Source organism: Tenrec ecaudatus, chromosome 12 (assembly GCF_050624435.1).
Source record: "Tenrec ecaudatus isolate mTenEca1 chromosome 12, mTenEca1.hap1, whole genome shotgun sequence".
NCBI lineage: Eukaryota > Metazoa > Chordata > Mammalia > Afrosoricida > Tenrecidae > Tenrec > Tenrec ecaudatus.
The window spans coordinates 127,122,649-127,144,165 of record NC_134541.1 but is presented as its reverse complement, the minus strand read 5'-3'; the positions used below and the strand labels follow the sequence as shown (position 1 = coordinate 127,144,165).

Genomic DNA, 21,517 nt, shown 5'->3' with positions numbered 1-21,517 from the left:
GGAGAGTGGGACCCTGAGCCTCCCACCGCCCTCCTAAAGAGGCTTTGACACACAGCCCCAGGGGTGCAGCACGCTGCTCACTGCCCCCGGCTCCTGGGCCAGCCCTGAGCCAGTGACCACTGGGTGTGCAGATGCACACAGCCAATATCAGCCAAGCAGCTCCTTGGGGCCCCCACAACCTTACCTAACAGATGGGGACACTGAGGCTCACTGAGGTTACCGTGCCCCAAAGTCTCATGGGGACTTGAACCTGAGCCCAAAGCTTGGGGTTTTAGTCCAAGTGCTGGGATGGAGGGGAGAGGGATTTGATGTGTGTGTGAGTGTGTGCGTGTGTACCTGTGTGTATGACTCATGTATAACACCTAAGTGTGTGCTTATGTGTGTGTGTCTATGTATATGAGCATTCTCTGTGTTTGCACCGTGTGTGCATGTTTGTGTCTGTGTGTTCCTGTGTGTGTAACTGTGTGTGTAACTGTGTGTGTGCGTGCCTGCGTGTGTCTGTGTCATTCTGTGTATATGACTATTTTCTGTGTGTGCCCTTGTGTGTCTGTGTCTGTATGTGGGTGTGCATACTTATGCATCTGTGTGTGTGCTTGTGTCGGTGTGTGTCTGTGTATGTGACTATTATCTGTGTGTGTGTGTGTGTGTGTGTTCCTACCTGTGACAGGGATGGCAATGAGAGACCATTGGTGTAGCAGGGCCGGGACAAGAGGTTGGTCCCAGAGGAGGGACCAGTCACCCAGGGAATCCCTTTGGAACCCGCAGGCTGTCCTGTCCCTCCATTTACAGGCCTCATTCTCGGGCCACTTCCCTGAAAATTACCCAGAGAGAAACAGTTCAACTGTGGAACCCCTCATACTCATCCCAACTTCGAACTCCCTGCCGAGATGAAGGCGGCTTTCAGCACTCAGAGGACAGGGTGGAACTGTGCAACACTTCATGGGGAATAGAAAGCCTCGTCTTTCTCCCACAGGGCGGCTGGTGGTTTCAAACTGCCAGCAGGGCTCCCAGCCAGTTACTCATCCGGGTCTATTTGTAAAAGCCTTGTAACATCATCCCCTTCCGGGAATTTGGATCCAGCTCCCCAGATGGCGAATGCCATCCAACAGGTCTCTCACATTCCACATTGAACACTGGAGTCAAGACACGGGCCCGGGTCCTCAAAATCCCCCTGCCCACAGCCACTGTCGAACATGTCTTGATGGAGCTTGTCTGCCTGGACAGGGATGAGACTCACTGGCCCACGGCATGGTGGAGAGAAGTGACCGGGGAAGGTCCAGGCAAGAGGGCGGGGGGGGCGAGTGGAGGGAAGAGACAGGAAGGAGTTTCCATGGAGATTCCTAGTCCCTGTCCGGGAACCCCCAGAGCCGTGTGCGCTGGCGACCTCGCCCCACGCCAGGAGGGAAGGGCAGCATCCAGAAGACAGGCTGGCGGGCCCCACTTGCTGGCCGAGTCCTGCTGATTAGAACCAGGGCCCCGGCGGAAAACCACAAGCAGCTCAGAGCTTTTATTATTTCCAGGGCCTGGGGGAGAGCTGGGCCAACAAAGGCGGGCCTGCCGCTGGCGACCCAAGGAGGGAGGAGGTCTCTCCAAGAATGGGGGCCACCCTACTGAGGTAGGGTAGCATGGGTGGGCAGGTGGAGGAGAGGAGCCCGGGCAGCATAGTGGCTACCCATTGGGCTGCTAACTGTAGGTCAGAAGTTCGAAACCCCCAGGCAACACCTAGGGAGAAAGAGGAGGCTCAGCCTCAGAAACCCACAGGGGCAGTTCTACCCTGACCTCTAGGGTCGCCATGAGTCGGCATCCATTCGGTGGCCATGGGCATTGACGGCTACCACAGACCTGGGTAAGAGACAGAGCGATCGTGTTGCTGGAAGACAGCCCGAAAATACCACATGCCCTCCGAGCAGACCACGGTGCTTTGAGAACACCATGGAAAAGATGAATGGACTGGGTTTTAGGAAGATCAAGAACTTCCCTTTGGGAAACAACTGGGAAAGAAAGACAAGGCCCAGCACAGAGTGGGAGAAGCTATCCTCAGTCCATCCATCTCACCCCAGAAGTGTGGCCGCGTACATAAAGAACTACAAATCAACCAGAAAGAAAGATCGCGGGAGGCTCAAGCAGGCGCTTTACAAAGCAGACTGTCCGCAGCACGGGGGATCAGGGCCAACGTGGTTAAACCATAATGCCGGATCCTGTGGTCTACCTCTGGGCCCATGTTAGGAGTCCTGGTGGCACAGTGGTGACACGTCGGGCTACGATCTATAAGGTTGGCAGTTCGAAGCCACCCAGGGGCTCTGCAGACTCAGAAACCCACAGCGGCAGCTCCACCCTGTCTGACAGGGTCGCCGTGAGTCGGCATCGTCTGGAAGGCAGTGGGAAGGAGGAGGAGAAAGAGAAGAGGAGGAAGGGGGGAGAAGTGGGGGGGGGCCATGGATAGCAGGGGAGGCTGGAGCGACACGGGGGAGCTAATTACGGCAAGAAGAGAAGGTTCTGAAATTGATCGTCGTCATCGTTGCAGAACTTAATTCAACTGCATGATGCAGCTGTAGGATTTGTGAGGTATCTGCCAATAAAACTGTTTTCAGAAGAACACGAGCCCTCCCAGACGGCCAGGCAGCACAGGGGAAAGTGCGCCTCATCAGGGCTCACGGGGTGGGCGGGGGGAAGGGGGGGAGGGCCAGGGAATGACAACATCTGAAAGCAGTGTTCTCGCCCCAAGTCCCTGCCCCGAGGTCCCAGCACGGCGGTGGATTTTACAAGACTGGTGAGCTGAAGGGTCCGTGGGGCGTGCAGTGACTGGATCCCCGGTCTTGCTGGTGGGGGGTGTCGATGGTACAATCCCTTTTCAAGGCTTAGCACACACCCAAGCAATCCCACCCCTCGTTCCACAGCCCCCTGAGAAAAGACGCAGACGCGGCACTATGAGAGAGGATCGGGACCAAGCGGACACAGATCTCACCCTCCCAGGTCTGCACAGCCCGTCACCAGTCAGATCTGTAGCCTCCCTCGGACCCTGACCACCCAAAGGGAGCTCAGGTCCCAGCCCAGCTACCCTGGGCAAGACCACACATCGCTGACCACTGGTCACCCAGGAGCATCTATAAGCTCAGGAGCCTACACAGCTCCCTAGACTTTAGATCACTCCCTGTCTCTCTGTCTCCCCCACTTTCTCTTCCTAAGACGAGGTCACACGCTCCCAAAAGAAGCAAGTTCACTACCATGGAGTGGACTCCAACCCATAGCGAACCTCTAGGACACGGTCGAACTGCCCCTGTGGGTTTCTGCTCTATACAAGAACAGACAGTCTCCTCTTTCTCCCAAGGATTGGACTGTGGACTTGAACCCCTAACCTTATGATTCGTTGCCCAACCTGTAACCCACTGCACCACCAGGGCTAAGGGGACATCCTTTTCCCTCGATTGCATACAGCATTCCTCTGTGACGCAGATGCCCAGAGCAGGGTCTACACACATCGATCCCGTTCTGCCAGCCCTGATGGGCTCGTGAATTCCCTGGAACGGCTCACAGACTCCATGGAGACCGTCACCTGTCCTTTGCCCAATCCGGGAAGCCCAAGGCATGGAGACACAGCAGGGGACGTCAGGGAGTGCTCCCTACTGTGTTGGTGAGTTGTTGAGAGAAACATCACCAGAGACACCTCTCTCTGCGTAAGAAAGAAAGAACTAGTACATCAAGATGTAATTTTGTATCAAGAAGCCATTGAAGTCCAGTCCAATGCAATGCCTAGCATGGGACCCTCTTTAGACTCCAGCAGCCACAGGCAGAGGATGTGGAGAGGTGAAACGGGCAGCAGGGAAATCACAGGCCGGTGGGTTCACCGTCACCTGGATCCAAGGTCAGTGGGAATGTGGCAGGGTGCCAAACCGCTCCCTGGGTCAGCAGGCCACCCTGGTCGCCCCTGAAAACAGCCTCGGAGTCCCAGGGAGGAAGAAGGTGAAGGACGAGAGAGAGGAGGAGTCTCACCGGCTCTCTTATAAAAGGCCACGCCCTCAAGGAGGCATCACCAGGTTCCCACGGGATTGACAGGTTGGAGTCCACCCCTACACTCTCATACAGGTTCAAGTTGACAAAGAATCTGGCTTCCACACCAGCCATGGGCCCTCCAGCGTCCCTGGGGACCTGCTGCTTCCCATCTTGCCTGTGGACCTGCTCACCCAGGCAGGCAGTCCCAGGTCCTCTCGTCATGGGGACTTCAAGGACTCTTCATGACCGACGGGGGCCTTAGCCTTAAAGCGCAGGTTAGAGCAAGTCAGTCCATGACTATGCGTAAACGCATCCGCCCCCCCCCCACTTCCTGCTTCACCTGTGCTGCCCCGACGGCCCAGACTCGTTCCAAGAATGAAGACATTTTGATCGCTTGGTTTATGTTCAGAAACCAGAACTAAGGGGTCAAACCAAGGTCTTTGTCCCACAATGCGCATGTCCCCCCGAAAAACCAACAAAACCTCGTATAAGACTCTTCCTAGTATCATTATTCAGCAGCACAAACAAACAAAAACATCCAAAGATGTTTTGGGGCTCTAACTTCCGCCAGCCCTGTGCCCATCAGAGGAAGTGAGGTCCCCAGAGTTTTCAATGGCTGGTTTTTCCAAAGAGATCGCGAGGCCTCTCTTCCAAGGTGGCTGCCATGGATTCAAACATCCAACCATCGGTATGAATATTCCACTATGAGCCGGGAACGACACCATCCCCACACCGACTGGCTCCCCTCCCTTGAAAGAAGGGAGTGACGTTCATCCCTGGTACCGGTTCCTCTAGGAAGCCTTCCTAGTTCACACACACACACACCCACCCATAGGGTTCCTAGCCTTCAGCTCTGGGACAGCAGGCAGGCTATGGTGTCCTGTCTGTCTCCCCCTCAAGGCCTGACCCCAGGCAGAGCAGGCTGCCCGGGAAGATGGAGGAAGAAATGCCTCAGGAGGTGGATAGCCCAGGTGCAGCGGCAGCCCCTAGCCCAGCCTGGCCTGCTTCCCCCCCCCCGCATCCCGCCAGCTGCCCCAGCTGCCCTGTGGGATCTGCCTGACGCCACGGGGATAAGGCCGGCTGAGGGTTCCAGACATGGGTGGAGGGGTCTGTCCAGGGCAGGGAGCGGTCAAACGTGGTGTGGGGATGGAGACGGGTAAAACCTGGGAGGAAAAGAACTCCCTGTTGGGCAGGGTTCCGGTGCCAGCCCTTGGAAAGGCTCCTGGGCACGGCGGATGGGGGAGGCCAGGAGATAAGGACAGAGAGAAGCTGGCTGCCAGCAGAGCTGGCAGGTGGGGCTGGAAGAGGGTAGGAGACAGGAGACTGCTCCACCCAGCCTGCTCCCAGAACCAGCCAGAGAGACCCCCACCTGGCGGCAGGCAGCTGGGCCCCAACCCTAATACACATCAGACCCTTGCTGGGCAGGTGCGGTCTCACCTCAGTGCCTCTGAGTGACCTTGAGCAGGTGCGTTCCTCAAGGTCACCTTCCTCACTCAAGGAGAGTCTAAATCCAGGGGAGGGGCATCCCCTGGGGGTCCAGGTCCCAGCTCCCCAGTCTCGCCATCTTGGGATGCCTGGAAGAACACAGATTTTAAAATAGGGGGGAGGCAAAGCCTGAGTCTGCTGATGTCTCCAGACCTCAGTTAGGTTGTCAGAGGCAAGGGTGGGGGACAGACTTGGGGAAAAGCCCCAAGGACCAAGATGGAACTCAGTTCATGCCACTGAGTGGCACTGGCTCACGGCTGAAATGGAATGGCTCTACATAAGAGTGACAGTATGGTGACCAACCGGAATGCTCCTTAGGAAGCGAGGGCGGGGAGACTTGGGCCTGAGCCCTTTGGACCTGTCCCCAGGAGAGACCTGTCCCTGGAGAAGGCCATCTTGCTTGGTAAAGCGGAGGGGCCGTGCAGAGAGGCCCACTATGAGAAAGGTCCACGCAGGGGCTGGAACCATGGGTTCCATCAGAAGAGGCACCTTGAGCCCGACACAGGGAAAGGCCGCGTTTGGTTCTGGGGTGCTCGGTGCCACTCAGAGTCAGAGGTGACTCAAGGCCCCCTGACAGCAGCGGGCGGGGCCGCCCTCGGGTTGGTAGACAGGACGCCTAACCCCCGTGTTTATAGACCGGGACAAGAATATCCAGATCGCAAGTGGAGATGTGCTTTGTAAACGGTCTCGTGCCAAATGCAGGAGAGGCGTATTCTGGCTGCCTCCACCAGGGTTGGTGGGGAGGGGGCTCGCAGAGAGGACTGGCTGGCCTTGGTCCCCTCAGGGGGGAGCAGACAGTCTGAGGCCCCACGGGGAACAGCTTGGGGCAGAACAGCCTGTCCAGGACACCACCCCCCGCCTCACCCGGGCCAAGGACCAGACTGACAAATGAGTCAGACACACGCACCCCCGGCGGGGGTGGGGGTGCTGCACACTGTCTAGGCTGTCGGGTGAGCCGGCGGCTGGGGAGCTAGGGGGCATGGGGAGGGGGGAGACTGCCAGAGAGAAGCTTCATTGCCTCCATGGTGCCACTTTTGACCGCTCTCGCTGTACCCAATGTCAACTCTCCATCTGATGGCTTTGTGACGGTCCTCATTGTCCCCTTGGGAAGAAACCAGGACTTAGTGATGTCCCCATGGTCAGAGGTTCATGGTGCCCACCCTAGTGCATACCAGTCCCCGGCACCCCCACCCCAAGGCCATGGTTGGCAAAAGCACCTGAGTTCCCATCCCAGCCCCTCCTTCCAGGGCCTGGTCCTAGCTCCAGCTGGTCCATTGGGACCAATCAGATGGGCCCTCAAATCTGTTTTTAGCTGTGACCCTTTCCCTCCTGAGTAGTGGGGGGTCTCCAAGCATCTGGGGCTTTCTCATTGTGGGGGGTGGCATGGATGGCTCTGGAAACGAGGGTGTAATTATTACTTTACATCAGGGGAAGGGGAGGGGTTTGGGTCCGGAGGCTGAGGGTCCAGAAAGGCAAACTGCTGGGCACTTCCTCTGTCTCGCTGCCGGCTCGACTTGCTCCCAGAGAATCTTGACTCCAGATCTTGGCTGCCCAGCCAGTGGCCCTTCCCCCACCTCCCCCCAGACCCCAGTTGAGGCCACATAAGACATGCAGGGTCCCCTATCAGTGTGGCTCTGGCCCTCGCTCCCCAAACCAACCAAAGCAGACTCAGGCCATCGAATCCACGATGATGCAGCGTGGTGACCCTGTAGGACAGGGTAGAACTGCCCCCTGTGGGTTTCCAAGACGACAACTGTTTAGGGGAGCACAAAGTCCCCTCTTTCTTGTGGCCTCACACACACACCAAGGTGTAAAAGACTGCCAGCAGAGGCCCCTGCATCGGGCAGCATTTTTCTCAGGCAGACCGTGCACCCGCCGCCAGCCCTCTGTCCCCCTGGCTGGTCCAGTGTCCTCTGCAGACAGCAACACGGAAACCACAGCCCGGGGTCTCAGGGTGGGAGGGAGGTGCTGTCCAGCCCAGCACCTCTGTCCCCATCTCATGGCAGGCAGTCCGGGGCTGAACCAGTGCTAAACCCATGCTATCAGACTGTCTTCAGTGATGGCCGGGCCATCTTTGCGGCAGGTGAGCTGAAGCACCCAAGTCAAGCCCCGGGGGATGGGGGAGGGGTACAAGTCCCAGAATGCCCAGAGAGGCCTGGGAGCAGGAGGCAAGGGACACAGACCTGAGGAACAAGATGGAGACACACAGAGACCAGGCACCTCACCAACACAGGCCCTGCACCAGCCTCCCGGGACAAGTCTTGGGCTGGGGGAAGAGGGGGGGCAGACGGAACAGCCCACAAACTGGGGTGGGCTGGAAGGCCTGCGGGAAGAGGCAGTGTGGATGGAGCCCGGTCCTGGGGCCTCAAAGGCCTGGCTCAGGGCAGGGACTTTATCCTGAAGGTAGCTGAGGGTTTCCAGGCAACGCAATGGGAGTTCTCGTGGGGGATGACAGAGCCTTCCTTCCTACACAGGGACACCACGTGAGGGAGAGGGTCCCTGGGCCACCGGTGTTCCTGTGTGTCGGAGCCCTCTAGGTAAGTGGGGCCAGGCAGCTGTGAGGGGAGGGAGGAGCAGTGCAGGGGAGGACACTGGGTTTCCGGACGAATGAATGAATGAATGAATGAATGTTGGTTGATGGTTATGACCTTTGCCCTGACCTGACAAGCTCCAGGACACTTGAGATTCCGTTTAATCGGCTTGCTCCTGATTTGGGTGTGCAGAAGCCTCGTGGAATATGGGTTAATGAGATGGATACATATGGATTGTGATCAGAATTGCATGAGCCCCCAATAAAAAAATTTTTTTAAGAATATGGGTTAATGGGGCAGCGACAGTGAACCCCGAGTGTGAGGGGAAGGGGGCGCACAGTCTGCGGACCAGTTACAGACCCTGATGGGGAGAAAGGTCTGGCTCGACAGCCTCAAATCTACCCCTGCAGAAGCCCCTCTGCACCGCGCCCCCCTCTCGAGCCCGCCCCTGCTGGCTCGGCCTGCTCTCCCTCTCTGGAATCAATAAAGACTCCAAGCCAACTGCGGTTTTCAAGCCTGAAAGTGGGTTCCTGCCCACGTCACGGCTGCGGGAGGAATGGGGCCCAGCGCCTCCCAGGCCCTCTTCCTTCCCACACAGACGCACCCCTGTCCCACAGGCACACACCAGGCATGGACCCCAAAACCTGACCCAGAGCTGCACCCCCTGCCTACCACACACACCAAGGGCTGATTGGGGCTGCTTCAGGTCCAGCTGCCCCCGTAGCCTCTGGAGAAGCAGAAAGTCTTAAGTCGAAGGGGTCCATTTGCTCTGGAAATGCAGCTTTTAAACAATTCCCTGACTAAGCTATCATCACACTCACACACTCACACACTCACACTCACACACTCACGGCCATGCCAGTGCTAAGTGACCCTACAGGGTAGGGTGTCCCTGTGTCTAAGGCTGTAACTCTGTATGGGAGCGGAAAACTTCATCTTTCTCCTGAGGAGCGGCTTGTGGCTTTGAACTGCTGACCTCTAGGTAGGTCAGCAGTTCGGTGTATAACCACTATGCTGCCACACACACACACACCGCCACCGACGCTGCCACCACTGCCCCCAATTCCAAACTCTGGCACCTCCTCTGCCACCGACCTGGGAAAGGAAGGGCCGTAGGGCAGCCCAGCTCGGAGCTGGGACCGACAGACCCCTCGTCCTGGTGCCAGACGGCCGGAGAATGTGGGATCTGACGAACACTATGCAGACATAGGGGTCACCTTGTATTTCTCAGGGCAGCACCTCACCCAGGGAGAGCTGCTTTTCGCCATGGGGCAGATGGGGACTCGGAAGTGCTACAGAGAGATGACCCCACAAGGGTGTCCAAAACCCAAACCAAACTGACTGCCATCGAGTCGATGGTGACTCACAGTGACCTACCTGGGGGGACAGGGAGCGTCCCCGAGACTGTGACTCTTCACGGGAGTAGAAAGCCCTCTCTTTCTCCTGAGAAGCGGCTGGTGATTTTGAACTTCAGACCTTGTGGATCATAGCCCACTACAAGACCACTGTGCCCCCCGGGCTCCTAAGAACACGCTAGAGCCAGAATTTAATTCTCCGTGCCCTGGGCCACAGGCTGGTGTCCAACCACTGCGGATAATGCCCAGACTCCCCGTCGGAGATGCTGCCTCCGACCTGTTGTCACGCCCCCCACCCCCACCCCCGGAACCGCTCCCTCTTTCTCCTTGGAGCAGAAAGAAACCTCTAGATTCTAGAGCAGCGGTTCTTAACCTTCCTAATGCATGATCCTTTCATACAGTTTCATATGTGGTGGTGACCTCCCCCGCAACCATAAAATTATTGTCGTTGCTACTTCATCACTGACATGTTGCTACTAGGGTGACTCCTGTGAAAGGGTCATTCGACCCCCAGGTTGAGAACCGCTGTTCTAGAGTCTAGAACATGAGCCCTTCTGGTTCCTCCCGGGCTGGCTGTCACCTGGGGTCAATGGCTGCTTCCCTCTGCTGTCCTCTGGCTAGCCCGGGGACAGGAGCGCCTACCCATGAGAAGCCCGAGGTCCTCACCCTGAGCAGGCAGGCGGGACAGGCACCCAGACTTCTGAACTGTGGGGGCCCGCTGTTTCAGCTCGGGGCTGCCCCCTCCTGGCCACCAGAGGAACATCGGCCCCAAACATCCCCAGAGGAGCAGAGAGGGAACCAGTGGCCTTGGGCCTCCCAAGTCTATGAGGGAGCTAGAGTCCCCCAGCATTGGGATGGGTGGTGATAAAGTGAGAAAGTGGGGTCTAGGCCACCTGTGTGGGACTCCCTGATGCCTCACTCCTCCCTCTGGGTACTCAGGGGCCCAGCCTGGGGTCCTACAGAGCACCACCCACACCGGGCTAGGTGTGGGCCTGAGACCTTGACCCCATACAGAATGAAGGCCAGAGGTGTAGCATGGTCTCCCAGCCCTCCCACAGGTGCCCGAGAACAGCACCAACACAGCCTCACACACACACACACATACACACACACACACAGCCTCACACACACACACACACACACACACACAGCCTCACACACACACACAGCCCCTCTGTCTCTGCAGACATTAACCCCCTCCCCACAGGTCTCTCTCTCCAGAATTGGGTAGAGCTTTGTCTCTCCAGGTCTGGGGTGCTGGGGAGTCTGGCAGGCCGAGGAGGGGGCAGAGGCTTGGGACAGCTGGCTTGTGTCCCCACACTGGGCCAGGGGCCCAGTCGGAGGGGTGGGGGCCTGGCCACTCAGGCCTTGGCTGGGTCGGGATTTTTTGGCTGGACTGCCAGGCCCTCCCTCCTGCTTCCTCTCCTGAGGGCTGTCCTGGCTGAGGTCCCCCTCGCACTTTCTGGCGGGAACGGGGCCAGCTGTGTGAGAACAGGCACAGAAAGAGAGAGAGCAATGGGAAAAGTGTGTGTGTATGTGTGTGTGTGTGTATGTGTGTGTGCACGAGCCTGCGTGTGAGTGTGTGTTTTAAGGGAAAAAAGCCCACAGTCCAGTCAGACCCAGGCAGGGAAGCTGTGAGCTGGGGCCTTTCGTAATTGCCCCCTCCCCGGCCCCCTCCCCGGGCCACCCCCTTCCCCCCGCCCTCTCACCCGCCCTCTCTCCCTCCCTCCTTCCCTTGCAGCCGACCAGGCAGCAATTACGCTTTGGGGATAAAACGGGGTGCGAGAGCGGGCTGGGCATTCCTCCCCGAGATGGCGGGTCTGACAGCTGCAGCCCTGCGGCCGGGACTCCTGCTCCTCTTGCTCTCGGCCCTGCACCCTGCTCAGCCCGGAGGTAAGAACCCTGGGCCCTGGGGCCTGCGACCAGGGAGGGAGCCATTCACTCGGAGGCTCCCAGGCAGAAGCCCCTCTGCCTCTGGATCCTACAAGCCCTCTCCCCTTGGGGCTGAGGACAAAGCTGTCACACGGACAGACACCTGGTCCAGGTCTGGCTGTCTGGAGAGGACACAGGGACCATCAGTCCTGCCTGCCTCCCAGGCAGCCCACGGGGTCCCTTTGGGTCTTGGGGCATCAAGGTGTGCGGACTTGTGGACCCTGCTAAGCATAGAGGGCAGGGGACCTGGGCCCCAACAGTTCAGCCACAGTGGACTGTGTGACCCTTGTCCCCAAGATGTCCCTCTAAGAAAAGCCAGGGTCAGGTGGACCGTGGGATGTTGTGGCTATGGTCTGTCTTTCTGTCTGTCCCCGGGCAAGGAGGCATGTTGTAGGTGCGTGTGCATGTGCTGTGTGTGACTGAGCAGGAAGGGCAGGAAAATCTGCTCGCAGTGGGTCACTGGGCGGTATATGGGGACAAGGTGGTGATGGGACCCAGGAAGAAACCTGTCAGCATGAGCACACCTCTGTTACTGTCGCTCAGGTAGGAGTGGAGCTTATCACTCTAGTGTCCTGGTGTGTGTGTGTGTGTGCGTGTGTGTGTGTGTGTGTGTGAACTTGTGATGGAAGGAAGGTGGGGGACACCTGTCTGCAGAAGGTGTCCCCTCCTGCCAGAGGGTGTGCAGCCTGTAAAAATGGTGGAGGGACCTCAGGACAGTGCTGGACCATCGTCAGGTGTCCTGACCTGGCCAGCTGGTGTCCGGGCTCCAAGAGGCATCTAAGAGCTGCTACACAGCTCGGGGTCAGGTGGGAAGGGGCTGGGGAGTGCCGAGCATGGCCAATGGGAAAGCACCGAGGAGCACCCTGCTGTAGGAAAGGAGGGGTGCAGGCTGAGCCCCACAGGGGCGGAGGCCCTTAACCAGGAGCACCCAACTTGCAGTGGGGGCCCCCAGCCAGTGGGCCAGAGTCAAGGGCAGAGCCCAAGCACAGCTGTTTCCGTGAGATTGACCAACTGGGAGCCAAGTTTCCTGTACAGGGTCAGCTCCCAGGCCTGGGCGAGCCTCGGGGACATGGGCACTGACAGCCAGACAGTCCCAGAGGGCCAGCTGCCCCCATGCCTGAAAGCAGCTGCTCCAGCCCCGGCCCCCAGGGGTGGCCGCTTCCCAGACAGTGCTGCCACCTGGAACACGGCCCATAGTCCCCTTAAAAAGAGGGTCAGGAACTAGCACTTTTAAAATAGGGAAACTGAGGCTCAGACAAGCCCAGGCCTTCTGGGTGCTGTTCTCAGCCTCTCTCTGCCCGGGCCAAGCTCACATTTGAGGACAGACATGTCGTCGACAGGCGTGTCTTTTAAGGCAACAGATCTCTGAACTGAGCACCGACCCTCCTGGGGCCTCGGGGACAGCGGCAAGTGGCCAGATCTGTCCTAGGGGCGGGAGTGACCCACCAAACCCACGGCCACTGAGTCATCCCTGCTCATAGCCATGGTGTGGAGGGTTGCCAAGGCTGAAATTCTTTACAGGGGCAGACAGCCTCCTCTTTTTCCCAGGGAGTGGAGGGTGGGTTTGAACTGCCGCCCTTGCAGCTAGCAGCCCAAGGCTGACTCAACAGCGCCACCAGGGAGCTCCTAGGGGCAGGACATTGATGACCTTTGGCATTTGTGCACAGCACCCATCAGTCTGGGGCAAGAGGGGGCCCAGTGGCACACACACACACACACACTTACACTAGAGGGTATCACTTATACAAGGTCACCAGCTGCCAGGGTCCATGAGTCCCTTGGAGGTAAGAAAGTGGAATTCCCTGGAAGCTTGGGTCAGGCGGAGGGCTGACTAGACCCATTTCCAATGAGGCAGAAAGACTGTTGAAGATGAACTGGCAGGAGAGGCAGAGAAAGAGAAGGGGAAGAAGAGGAGGGAGAGAAAATGGGAGAGGAAAGGGAGGGAGAGACAGAGAGGGGGGAGGACATTAAACCAGGTGTAATTTCCTCCCCCAAGCCCCTAGACATGCTATTAGCTCTTCTTCCAGAGCTTGAGAACTTTGGGGGCATTCGCATTACCTGGGCACCTTGAGTCCCACCCAAGAATCCCCAGGCCCCTTGCCCTGGGGAGGGCCTCTGGAGCAAGGGGGGGCCAAGCAGGAGGACATACCACGTGCGGGCTGGCGGGAGGGGCCGCGCTGTCACCGGGCAGCCGGATTGCTTGTGAAAGGCTGCTCTGGCAGCCTCCCTGTGTGAAAGCAGCAAAGGGCTCCGTGTGGTCTTATCTGCTCCCCAGAGCCGGTCCCCTGGACTTGTGCTTGGCACAGCCCCCTGCCAAGGTCCGCAGGCCCACTCCCTCCCTCCCTCCCAAACTGCCTGTACCCAGATCTTTGAACCTGGAGCCCAGGGCCTGGGCATAGAGCCCTGCATGTGACTGCTGCTTCATCCCACCCCTCTCCCGCCTCCACAGCCCTGGCTGGAACCAGGGCAGACACATCCCTGCTTGTTTCGCTGTGAGAGCTGGTGGGTGGCTGCCGTCATGTCCCAGCCTCACGGGATGGGTCAGATGAAGGTTCTGTGGGGGGTGTTCTTGTTTAAAGACCTGCTGTCTCTTATTTGGAACCTGCTAGCCTGCATTGTCAGATACTATAGCACCCGTCCCCATTATAAAGCATCCCTCCTTCTCTTGAGATTCACGCAGGAGGGAGAGGGGGAGCAGCTGGTGTGTAAACAGACTTGGAAGCAGGAAAGAAGGCACAGAGAGGACTGCGAGAGGAAGGGGCCGGGCAGGGTCCTGGGCAACCCTGCAACGCTTCAGAAAAGAGTGACATCGGAGCAGAAGTAGGAGTGAGGGTCTGAGAGGCAGAAGAGAGGGGAGAGGATACAGGTGCCCACTGAGGAAGAGGAAGAACTCTGGGCAGACAGAGCGGGGAGCACTGGGAGGTGGTGAGCATCCTGTCGCTGGAGGTGTGCAAGCAGGAAACACTAGGGGGTGTTCCGGAGAACTGTCACTCGCCCTGGGATCTGGGATCATGAGTCTCAGACGCATGAGGCAGGCCTCACCCTGGGCTGGTTGGTAGAACAAGCCAACCCCACATAAAACAAGACAAGCCAGCTGCAAGCCAGCACTGCGCAGGCAGGGAGAGGAGAGGCGAGGCCCGGGGAGGCGAGCTGAGGCCTGGTGGGAGGGGAGGGCTTGGAGAGAGGAATGGGCCTCCTAGCGGGGTGGGGGGCAAGGAGCTGACCCCTAAGGACATAGAGGGGGCTCTTCCTGGACTGACTGCCCTCTACAACTCCAGCCTAAATCTCATCTCAGCTCCCCTGCCCTTGAAGAGAAGTGGGCAGGCCTGGGGTCCCCTGTACCCACTGGGCCTTCTCCATGTCCTCAGAGTTCAGAAACCAGAGCCTTTACTGGCAGGCTGTTGGGGTCCAAACCCAGGGCTGAGCACATAGACTTGGGGGGTAAAGAGTGGACACAGATGACCAGAGGCCAGGAGGAAAACAGCAGAGAATGAGAAGCAGTGGCCGGGACTGAGCCAGGCTGGACAGCCAACCAGGGGCAGCATCTCTGCCCGCCACCCCCATTCACCCATCCACACAGGCCACCAACTGTGTGGTGAAGGTGTGAGACAGTGGGGACAGAGGGTTCCCATCCAGGCGGGTAGCCACTGACGAGCTCACGTGCCCTTTGACAGACAGCGGCACAGGGGGTAAGAGGCAAGGCTGCCTTGCAGATGAGGAGGACGCGGATGCTTAGAGAGGTGCCGTGAGTGGCCTGAGGTCACATAGCAAAGGCAGGACAAAAAGGCAGAAGGGCCTGCCCTGAGCCCCTTACTCTGTGCCCTGAAGGCTGCCCCCTGCAGACTGTCCTGGAGTAGAGGCAGAGTGGGGGGAGGAGACAGAAGCTGGGAGACCAGAGAGCCCCAGAGGAGACAGCCCTCCAAGCAGGATGTGGGCACCCAAGCCGGGGGCAGCATCAAAGGCAGGGGCAGGCAGGCAAGCCATGTGTGCACTTGGCAGCTGATGACAGCGCCGAGTGCTCGATCCCAGCAGGCAGGACTCCAGGGGCCACCACTCTGAGCCTCCAGGCGTGGACCAGATTGCTTCGACATGCTAAGCCCAGGATGGTTGCAGTCCCTGTGGGAAGGGGGGGGGGGGCACAAGGGTGGTGCAAGGGCTCTGGCACCGGGTGACCATGACAGCTGGGCAACACCCCCCCCCCTCATCCCCCGCCCCCTCTGGCTGGGCTTGCAGCCAGAACTATGTAGAGTCACCAGGTCTCAGGGCCAGACGTCTGGCTGGGAGGCTGCCCTGGGCCCACTGCAGAACTACCCCACGCTGACTGGCCCTCCCCACGTCCACCCATGTCCACAGGAACCCCCTTCTGTAGGGCTGCCCTGGGCTGCTGCTGAGTTACTGGAGAGGTGGCTTGTCCAGGTCGGGGACCCTTTGGGGGTGACTGGGACCAGGATCCATCTGTTGCCATGACTACAACTCAGGCCTCCATCTGGGACCCAGCATCCCCACCGTCCCCACGGAAACGTCACGGGGCAATGAAGCTCACCACGTGGGCTCACCCAAGGCAGTCAACTGGAGTTTCCTTAGGGGTCCCCCTCTGCGCCCTGGCGCCTCCAGGGGCACACAGCCAGAACCCCACCCAGGCACTGTCGCCAGCGTCCAGGCCACTGACCTCAGCAGGCCTGTCAGTGTGGGAATGGGTGTGTTTGCAAGGCAGTACCCAAATCCTTCCTGCTCAAAGCTGCTTGTTCTGCCAGCCCCTTCCCAGCCCAGGCTGCTTCTTTCCGGGCAGAGTCAGCTGCTGGGCAGGGGGGGGGGGGGGCTGCGGGGGAGGTGCGCCGACCCTGCCCCCATCTGGGCAGTCTCCCTGGCCACCATCTAAGGTCATGAGGACAGCCAAACTCAGACCAGTAACCTCCATTGGAAGCTGTGTGGCCCCAGAAGAGACCCTTAACCTCTGCGGCTCAGAGCTCACACCAGGCACAGCAGTAGCAATCCCTGGCTGTCCGTCTCTAGGAGGCAGCGGGAGAAACCCAACCAAAACCCAGCTCCCCGCTATGAATCCATGCTGATCCACAGAGGCCCCCTACAGGACAGGGTAGAACTGCCCCTGGGGGTCCCCAGACTCATTCTTGACAGCAGGGTCTTCCTCCCGACTTGGAGAAAGGAGGCTGAGGAAATACTAGGAAAAGCAGCCATGTCATCTTGCGGCCCACCTTCCCTTCTACCACGCTCAGCTCTGGTCTGACTTCTGGAGGACGCAGGGTCCCTAGGCAGCCGGTAGGGGTGAAGAGAGTTGTGAAGGGTGACTTGCTCGGCTTTGAACCCAAGGACTGGAGTCTGGGGGGGCTGCCCGGGAGCACCTCGGGAGAAAGGCCTGGTGACCTACTTCCAAAAAGAAATTTTTTTAAATGAGCCATGGAAAGAGCACACAAATCACAGGGACCCCACTGGGGGTGGGGGGCGATGATTTGGGTCTGAACTCGGTACTCTGTTTCCTTGCAGGGGTCCCCGGAGCTGTTCCTGGTGCTGTGCCTGGGGGAGTCTACTACCCAGGTAACTGTCAGGAAGCAGCTCCCCCGCCACCCCCCAGGCCCATTGGCCAGCATGTCTGTAGGCGATGCGTGGATGAGGCAGGAGGAGACACCCCACCCCACCCCCAAGCACACCCTGGGGACCTGGTGGCTCTGTCCTCACAGTACACAAGAGCCTGAACTGACAAGTTTTCGGAACTGGACACTTGATGCCCCTGGGGTGAGGGGACCTAGGGGGCAGGGCACACAGTGGCATTAGAAAGGCCACTGGCCCCCTGACCTCATTCCTGGAGATAGCATTCAGCGGAAAGAATCCTAAAAGAGGGGAGAAAGAAAGAGGGGGGGGAAGAGACGGGGGTGTGTGCTGTGTGTGCACTGTACAACAAGGCTTCTAGACTTGTTCTCTGCAACAATGTAACATAAGACATTCCCTCCTGGCACGAGTCAGAGCCCCCCTCAGTAGTGGGGTAAACTGGTAACATACAGCTGAAGACTGGGGACCTCACCCCCCCCTTCAGAGAAATGGGGCAGAGTTGGAGCGATGGCATTATGAATGGGGAGAGGTCATTTTGATGTCCATTGGGGGAAAAAACCCAGAATCTTCTTTTAAAGTCCTCTGGAAACCGAGAAGTCGCACTTTTAAGACTTGGGACAGATGAGGAAGCAGAGGCTGACAGAGATTAAGAGCCCCTGGAGGCCGGCAGCCAGACAGGGGAGCATCTTAGACTAGACGGATGGGGGCTTCCCTGACGGGTCTCTCTCTCCCTACACAGGTGCTGGTCTGGGAGGAGGCCTGGGCGGAGGCCTGGGCGGAGGGCTGGGCGGAGGCCTGGGAGGAGGAGGTGAGTTCAGAAACGGGTCCCTGCAGCAGGGCCTCCAGTCCCACCCCACCGTCACTGTAGCCCCCCACCCCACCCCACCTCAGCACCTGTAAGACCCCAACAGCCAGGGCCCCCCTCGATTTCCAGTCAGGGTGTTCTATGGGGGAGACTTGTCCTGGAACCACACCCCTGGCCCCCACCTCCTCCGTCTCTCTCTAAGCCTCAGAAACCTCATCTGCTTTTCCAGGCTGAGAAACGGCGGCTCAGGGAGTGTAACTAAGAATCAGGGGCTGCCCTAGGAGCCCCTTCCCTGCCACCACCCTCCCTCCCAGGGGTCTGTCTGGGTGTGGGACTCTCTGAGGGGGAGGACCCTTTCTGGAAGTCCTCTAGGACATGGGAGGGGGATGAAGAAGGTGGCCTGGCCCCCACTCACTGCCATCTCTTCCTTCTACAGTTCTAGGGACTGGTGGCAAACCCCCCAAGCCAGGTAAGACCCCAGGCCTTGGAACAGTGGGGGCCGGACTGGCTGACTGGGGTGGGGGGCTGCTGAACTGTGAGGCTGGCAAGGAGGTGGGTGGGAGGTGACAGGTCATGGCAGCCCCCAGTTCTCAGCAGGGAGCCCCCAGCCCCTGGACTTGCAGGAGAGGGGCAGGAGACAGCCTACTGGCCACCGTCGATCATCTCGGGCACCTGCCCTTGCACACCGCGCGCATTTGCTCACAGGCCAGCGGCCTGGAGCCCACCCCACCACCCCCTGCATGGAGCCTCGAAATGACCCTGGGGCTGGAAGCTAAGGGGGTTGTGCTCCCTTGACCCATAGTCTGACCGCATGCTGGGTGGGACTCAGACTCAGCGGGCTCCAGACTCCACCCAGGCGACCCCTGACCTCAGACAGCCCTGCCCCGGAGGCCACTCTGAAGGCCTGAGCCTGACCCAAGCTGAGCCTGGACCCCAAACCCAGACTGGCGGGGCCTCCTGATGAACTCACTTCCTGACCAGGCCCCTTCCACCTATGAGCAGGTCGAGCAGGAGTTTTCCAGCAGGAAAGAGTAGTTGGCTCTATCCCGGTTTCAGCCGCTCGGCCTGAAGACCCCAGGAAAGAGGGGAGAGGGGAGACCATCAATGGATGGGAAACAGGTGCCGCAAATGGCCTCCCTGTCCAGTCCCGTCCCCGCCGGCATGAGACGGTCCACATGGGGTCCGGCCTGACCCCCACCTTGCCCCTGTCACCCTGGCTCTGAAGCCGGAGGCTCTAGGACCCAACTTGCTGCCCAACGGGTCTTAGGAAATCCTGGTGTTCAACAATCCAAGCACAGCTGAGTCGGCAAGACCCAGATTCACCTGCCCTGAAAGCCCACTTGGGTTGTGAAATGCCAGGACTAGGGTCCAGGGAGGCAGGATGCTGGGGTGAGGGGTCCCCCAGCGCCTGCCGGAGTCCTCCTGCCTGGCAACATCTGCCATCTTGCCTGTCAGAGTGAGGGACCTTCATGGGGCCCTTGATGAAGGAGAAGGGCATCCCGGTGGGCACTCTGCTTGGCCTCAAAGGTCCAGCCTGGGAGACCACACCTGGGAGGCTGCAGGGAAGGGCTGCCCCATCTCCCCCAGAGCTGAAGAGGCTCGACGGGTGGGGCTTATGCACTAGGAGGGGGGCTGAGGCCCCGTCCCTCAGAGCCTATAATACCAAACCAAATTCACCGCCATCGAGTCAGTGCCGACTCATAGTGACCCTACAGGACAGGGTAGAGCTGGCCCTGTGGATTTCCAAGCCTGGGACTCCGATGGTCGTAGAAAGCCTTCTCTTTCTTCCTCAGAGTGGCTGTTGGTTTTGAACTACTGACCTTGCCAAGCCTGGGCTTAACCCACTGCGCCACGAGGGCTCCTAGAGCCTTCCATGGATGGCTACCTAAATGGGGCTCTCATCCATGGAGGATCTAGGTGAGACTGGCAGAAGGACTTCCAGTGCGAGGTGAACAAGGAAACCAAACAGAAAGGGAGGTCCTCTCCCTCTGCTGTGCCTCCCTGAGACCATCCTTCTGCCTCAGGGCCTCAGACCCCCCACCCCCATCCCCTGCCATGGGAGCCTCCCTGCCCCCACGCATGTGCAGTCCTGCCCAGGTTACATGGAGGGGCACAGGCAGCGGGTGTCCGTAGCCTTGGCAACAATCAATCCCTCAGCAGGTAGCGGGTGGGTGGCCTGCAGCCCCTCCCCACAGACTCTGGCCTTGAGCCAGCTGGAAGCGGAAGGCCCAGCTGCTGAGAGTGGGCACGTGGCACCCTAAGAACCAGCTGGATGCCCAAGAAGGATGGGAAGGACTTGGGGGCACCATGGGGTGCCCACCGGCTCCACAAACTGGGCTATTTCCGTTAACTAGCTCACTGGTCTGGGAGGTATGGGGCCCAGTAGCTACTTTATGAATGGGGAAACTGAGTCTTGGGAGGTGAGGTCATTTGCTCATCAGACAAGGAGAGTAAGTGGGGGCTGGACCGGCCAGGCCCTAGGCTCCCAGCTGTGATAGCTCCTCACCTTGTCCCCTCCCCTGCAGGTGCCGGACTCCTGGGACCATATGGGACAGGTGAGTCCAAAGACCCTTCCCTGCCTCCACAGTGGTGAGAAACCAATGAGAGAAAGGGCAGGTGACAGCGGGATGTGGGGGGACCCGGACTCAGCAGAAGAGGGCCTGACTTCCCTCTCCACCCCTCCCCGGCCTCTTCTCATTTCCTGCCCAGTGCCTTGTCCCTGACCAGTGCCTCTGTGGTTAGGAAATGGCCGAGGGTGGCCCTTACCTTCTGAAAGCTCAGGAAACAGGCTGGGCTGAGAGAAACCACTGCCCATGCTGGGGAGGGCCAGGCCCAGAGCCCCAGCAAGTACAGACAGGCACACCCCAGGCCTGATCTGCCCACCGGCAACCTGGAAGAAGACCCCTCTCCCAGAGGGGCTGACAGTTCCAGGAGGGGCCAGGTCCCACAAGTAGGCAATGGGGACCATACCCAGTGGAAACCAGGACTCACCATCCCCTAGGAGGGTTGGAACTGGTTCCCCTGGGGCCTGGCCCCCTGGCAGCCCAGGACTGGTGCTTGCAGGAAAGATTTTCCTCTAATTGGAAACAAATCCGGCCCCGTTGTGAACACCAACCTGATTGCCCGTGGGTCCCCGGCCAAGGCTGAGGAATGTCTCCTGCGGGGGGAAGAAGGCGTGATTGGGCCCAGATGTGGCAAGGAGCGAGCCAGGGGGACCCACATTTGGCTTCTCAAAAACAGGGTAGCATCGAGGGAACGGGCTCCAGGAAGGCTGGACAGATAAATAGACAAAAGGCCTGGGCTACAGAGTCAAGGCAGACCCCAGAGAGGCTGCTGGACACAGAGTCTCTCGAGGGCTCATCAGCTGCCGCCTCGGGGCTGCCCTGGCCCTGGCCTGCACAGCAAGCCCTGTGGGTCTCTGCTAACATCACACGGTTACCGCCAGGCCTTCTGGGAAAACACAGGCTGGGCTCCAGGCTGTTGTGGAAAGCCATCGCAGTCTTGTCTCCATGGCACAAGTGACCTCAAAGTGGGTGGCTGCTCTGGTCAGCATCCGCCCATGTCCCCAAAGCCCCAGTTCATCCATGGTCCTGCCAGGTCCCTGCCTCCCACCCAACACCACACCCTTCTGCACCCCCAAGCCCAGGAAGTGACCCACCCACCAGCCTGTCCTCATTCACCTCTCTCTCCTTCTACAGGTGCAGGGGGGCTCCCAGGCGGAGGCGCTGGAGCAGGTGGGTCTCGGCACACAGGACAGACGGCCTTCTGGGGGAATCAGAGACCTGAGCCATGGCCAGCATGGGGACAGTCAGTGTGCAGGGGGTGCTAGCCAGGCTTGGAACATCTGCCCAGGG

General features: G+C 59.3%; 1 protein-coding gene across 4 annotated transcripts in view; it reads left to right on the top strand.

Annotated features, from left to right (window-relative positions):
- The first annotated feature begins 11,096 nt into the window (after positions 1-11,096).
- The window catches only part of ELN (elastin), a 30,732-nt gene continuing 20,311 nt past the window's right edge, over positions 11,097-21,517 (top strand). For all 4 annotated transcript variants that reach the window (XM_075564857.1, XM_075564859.1, XM_075564858.1 and 1 more), the window contains exons 1-6: positions 11,097-11,254; positions 16,796-16,846; positions 17,598-17,666; positions 18,100-18,132; positions 20,189-20,218; positions 21,362-21,397. In XM_075564857.1, coding sequence (XP_075420972.1) covers positions 11,173-11,254; positions 16,796-16,846; positions 17,598-17,666; positions 18,100-18,132; positions 20,189-20,218; positions 21,362-21,397 — 301 coding nt within the window. In that variant the 5' untranslated portion in view covers positions 11,097-11,172. The remainder of the gene's footprint in view (positions 11,255-16,795; positions 16,847-17,597; positions 17,667-18,099; positions 18,133-20,188; positions 20,219-21,361; positions 21,398-21,517) is intronic.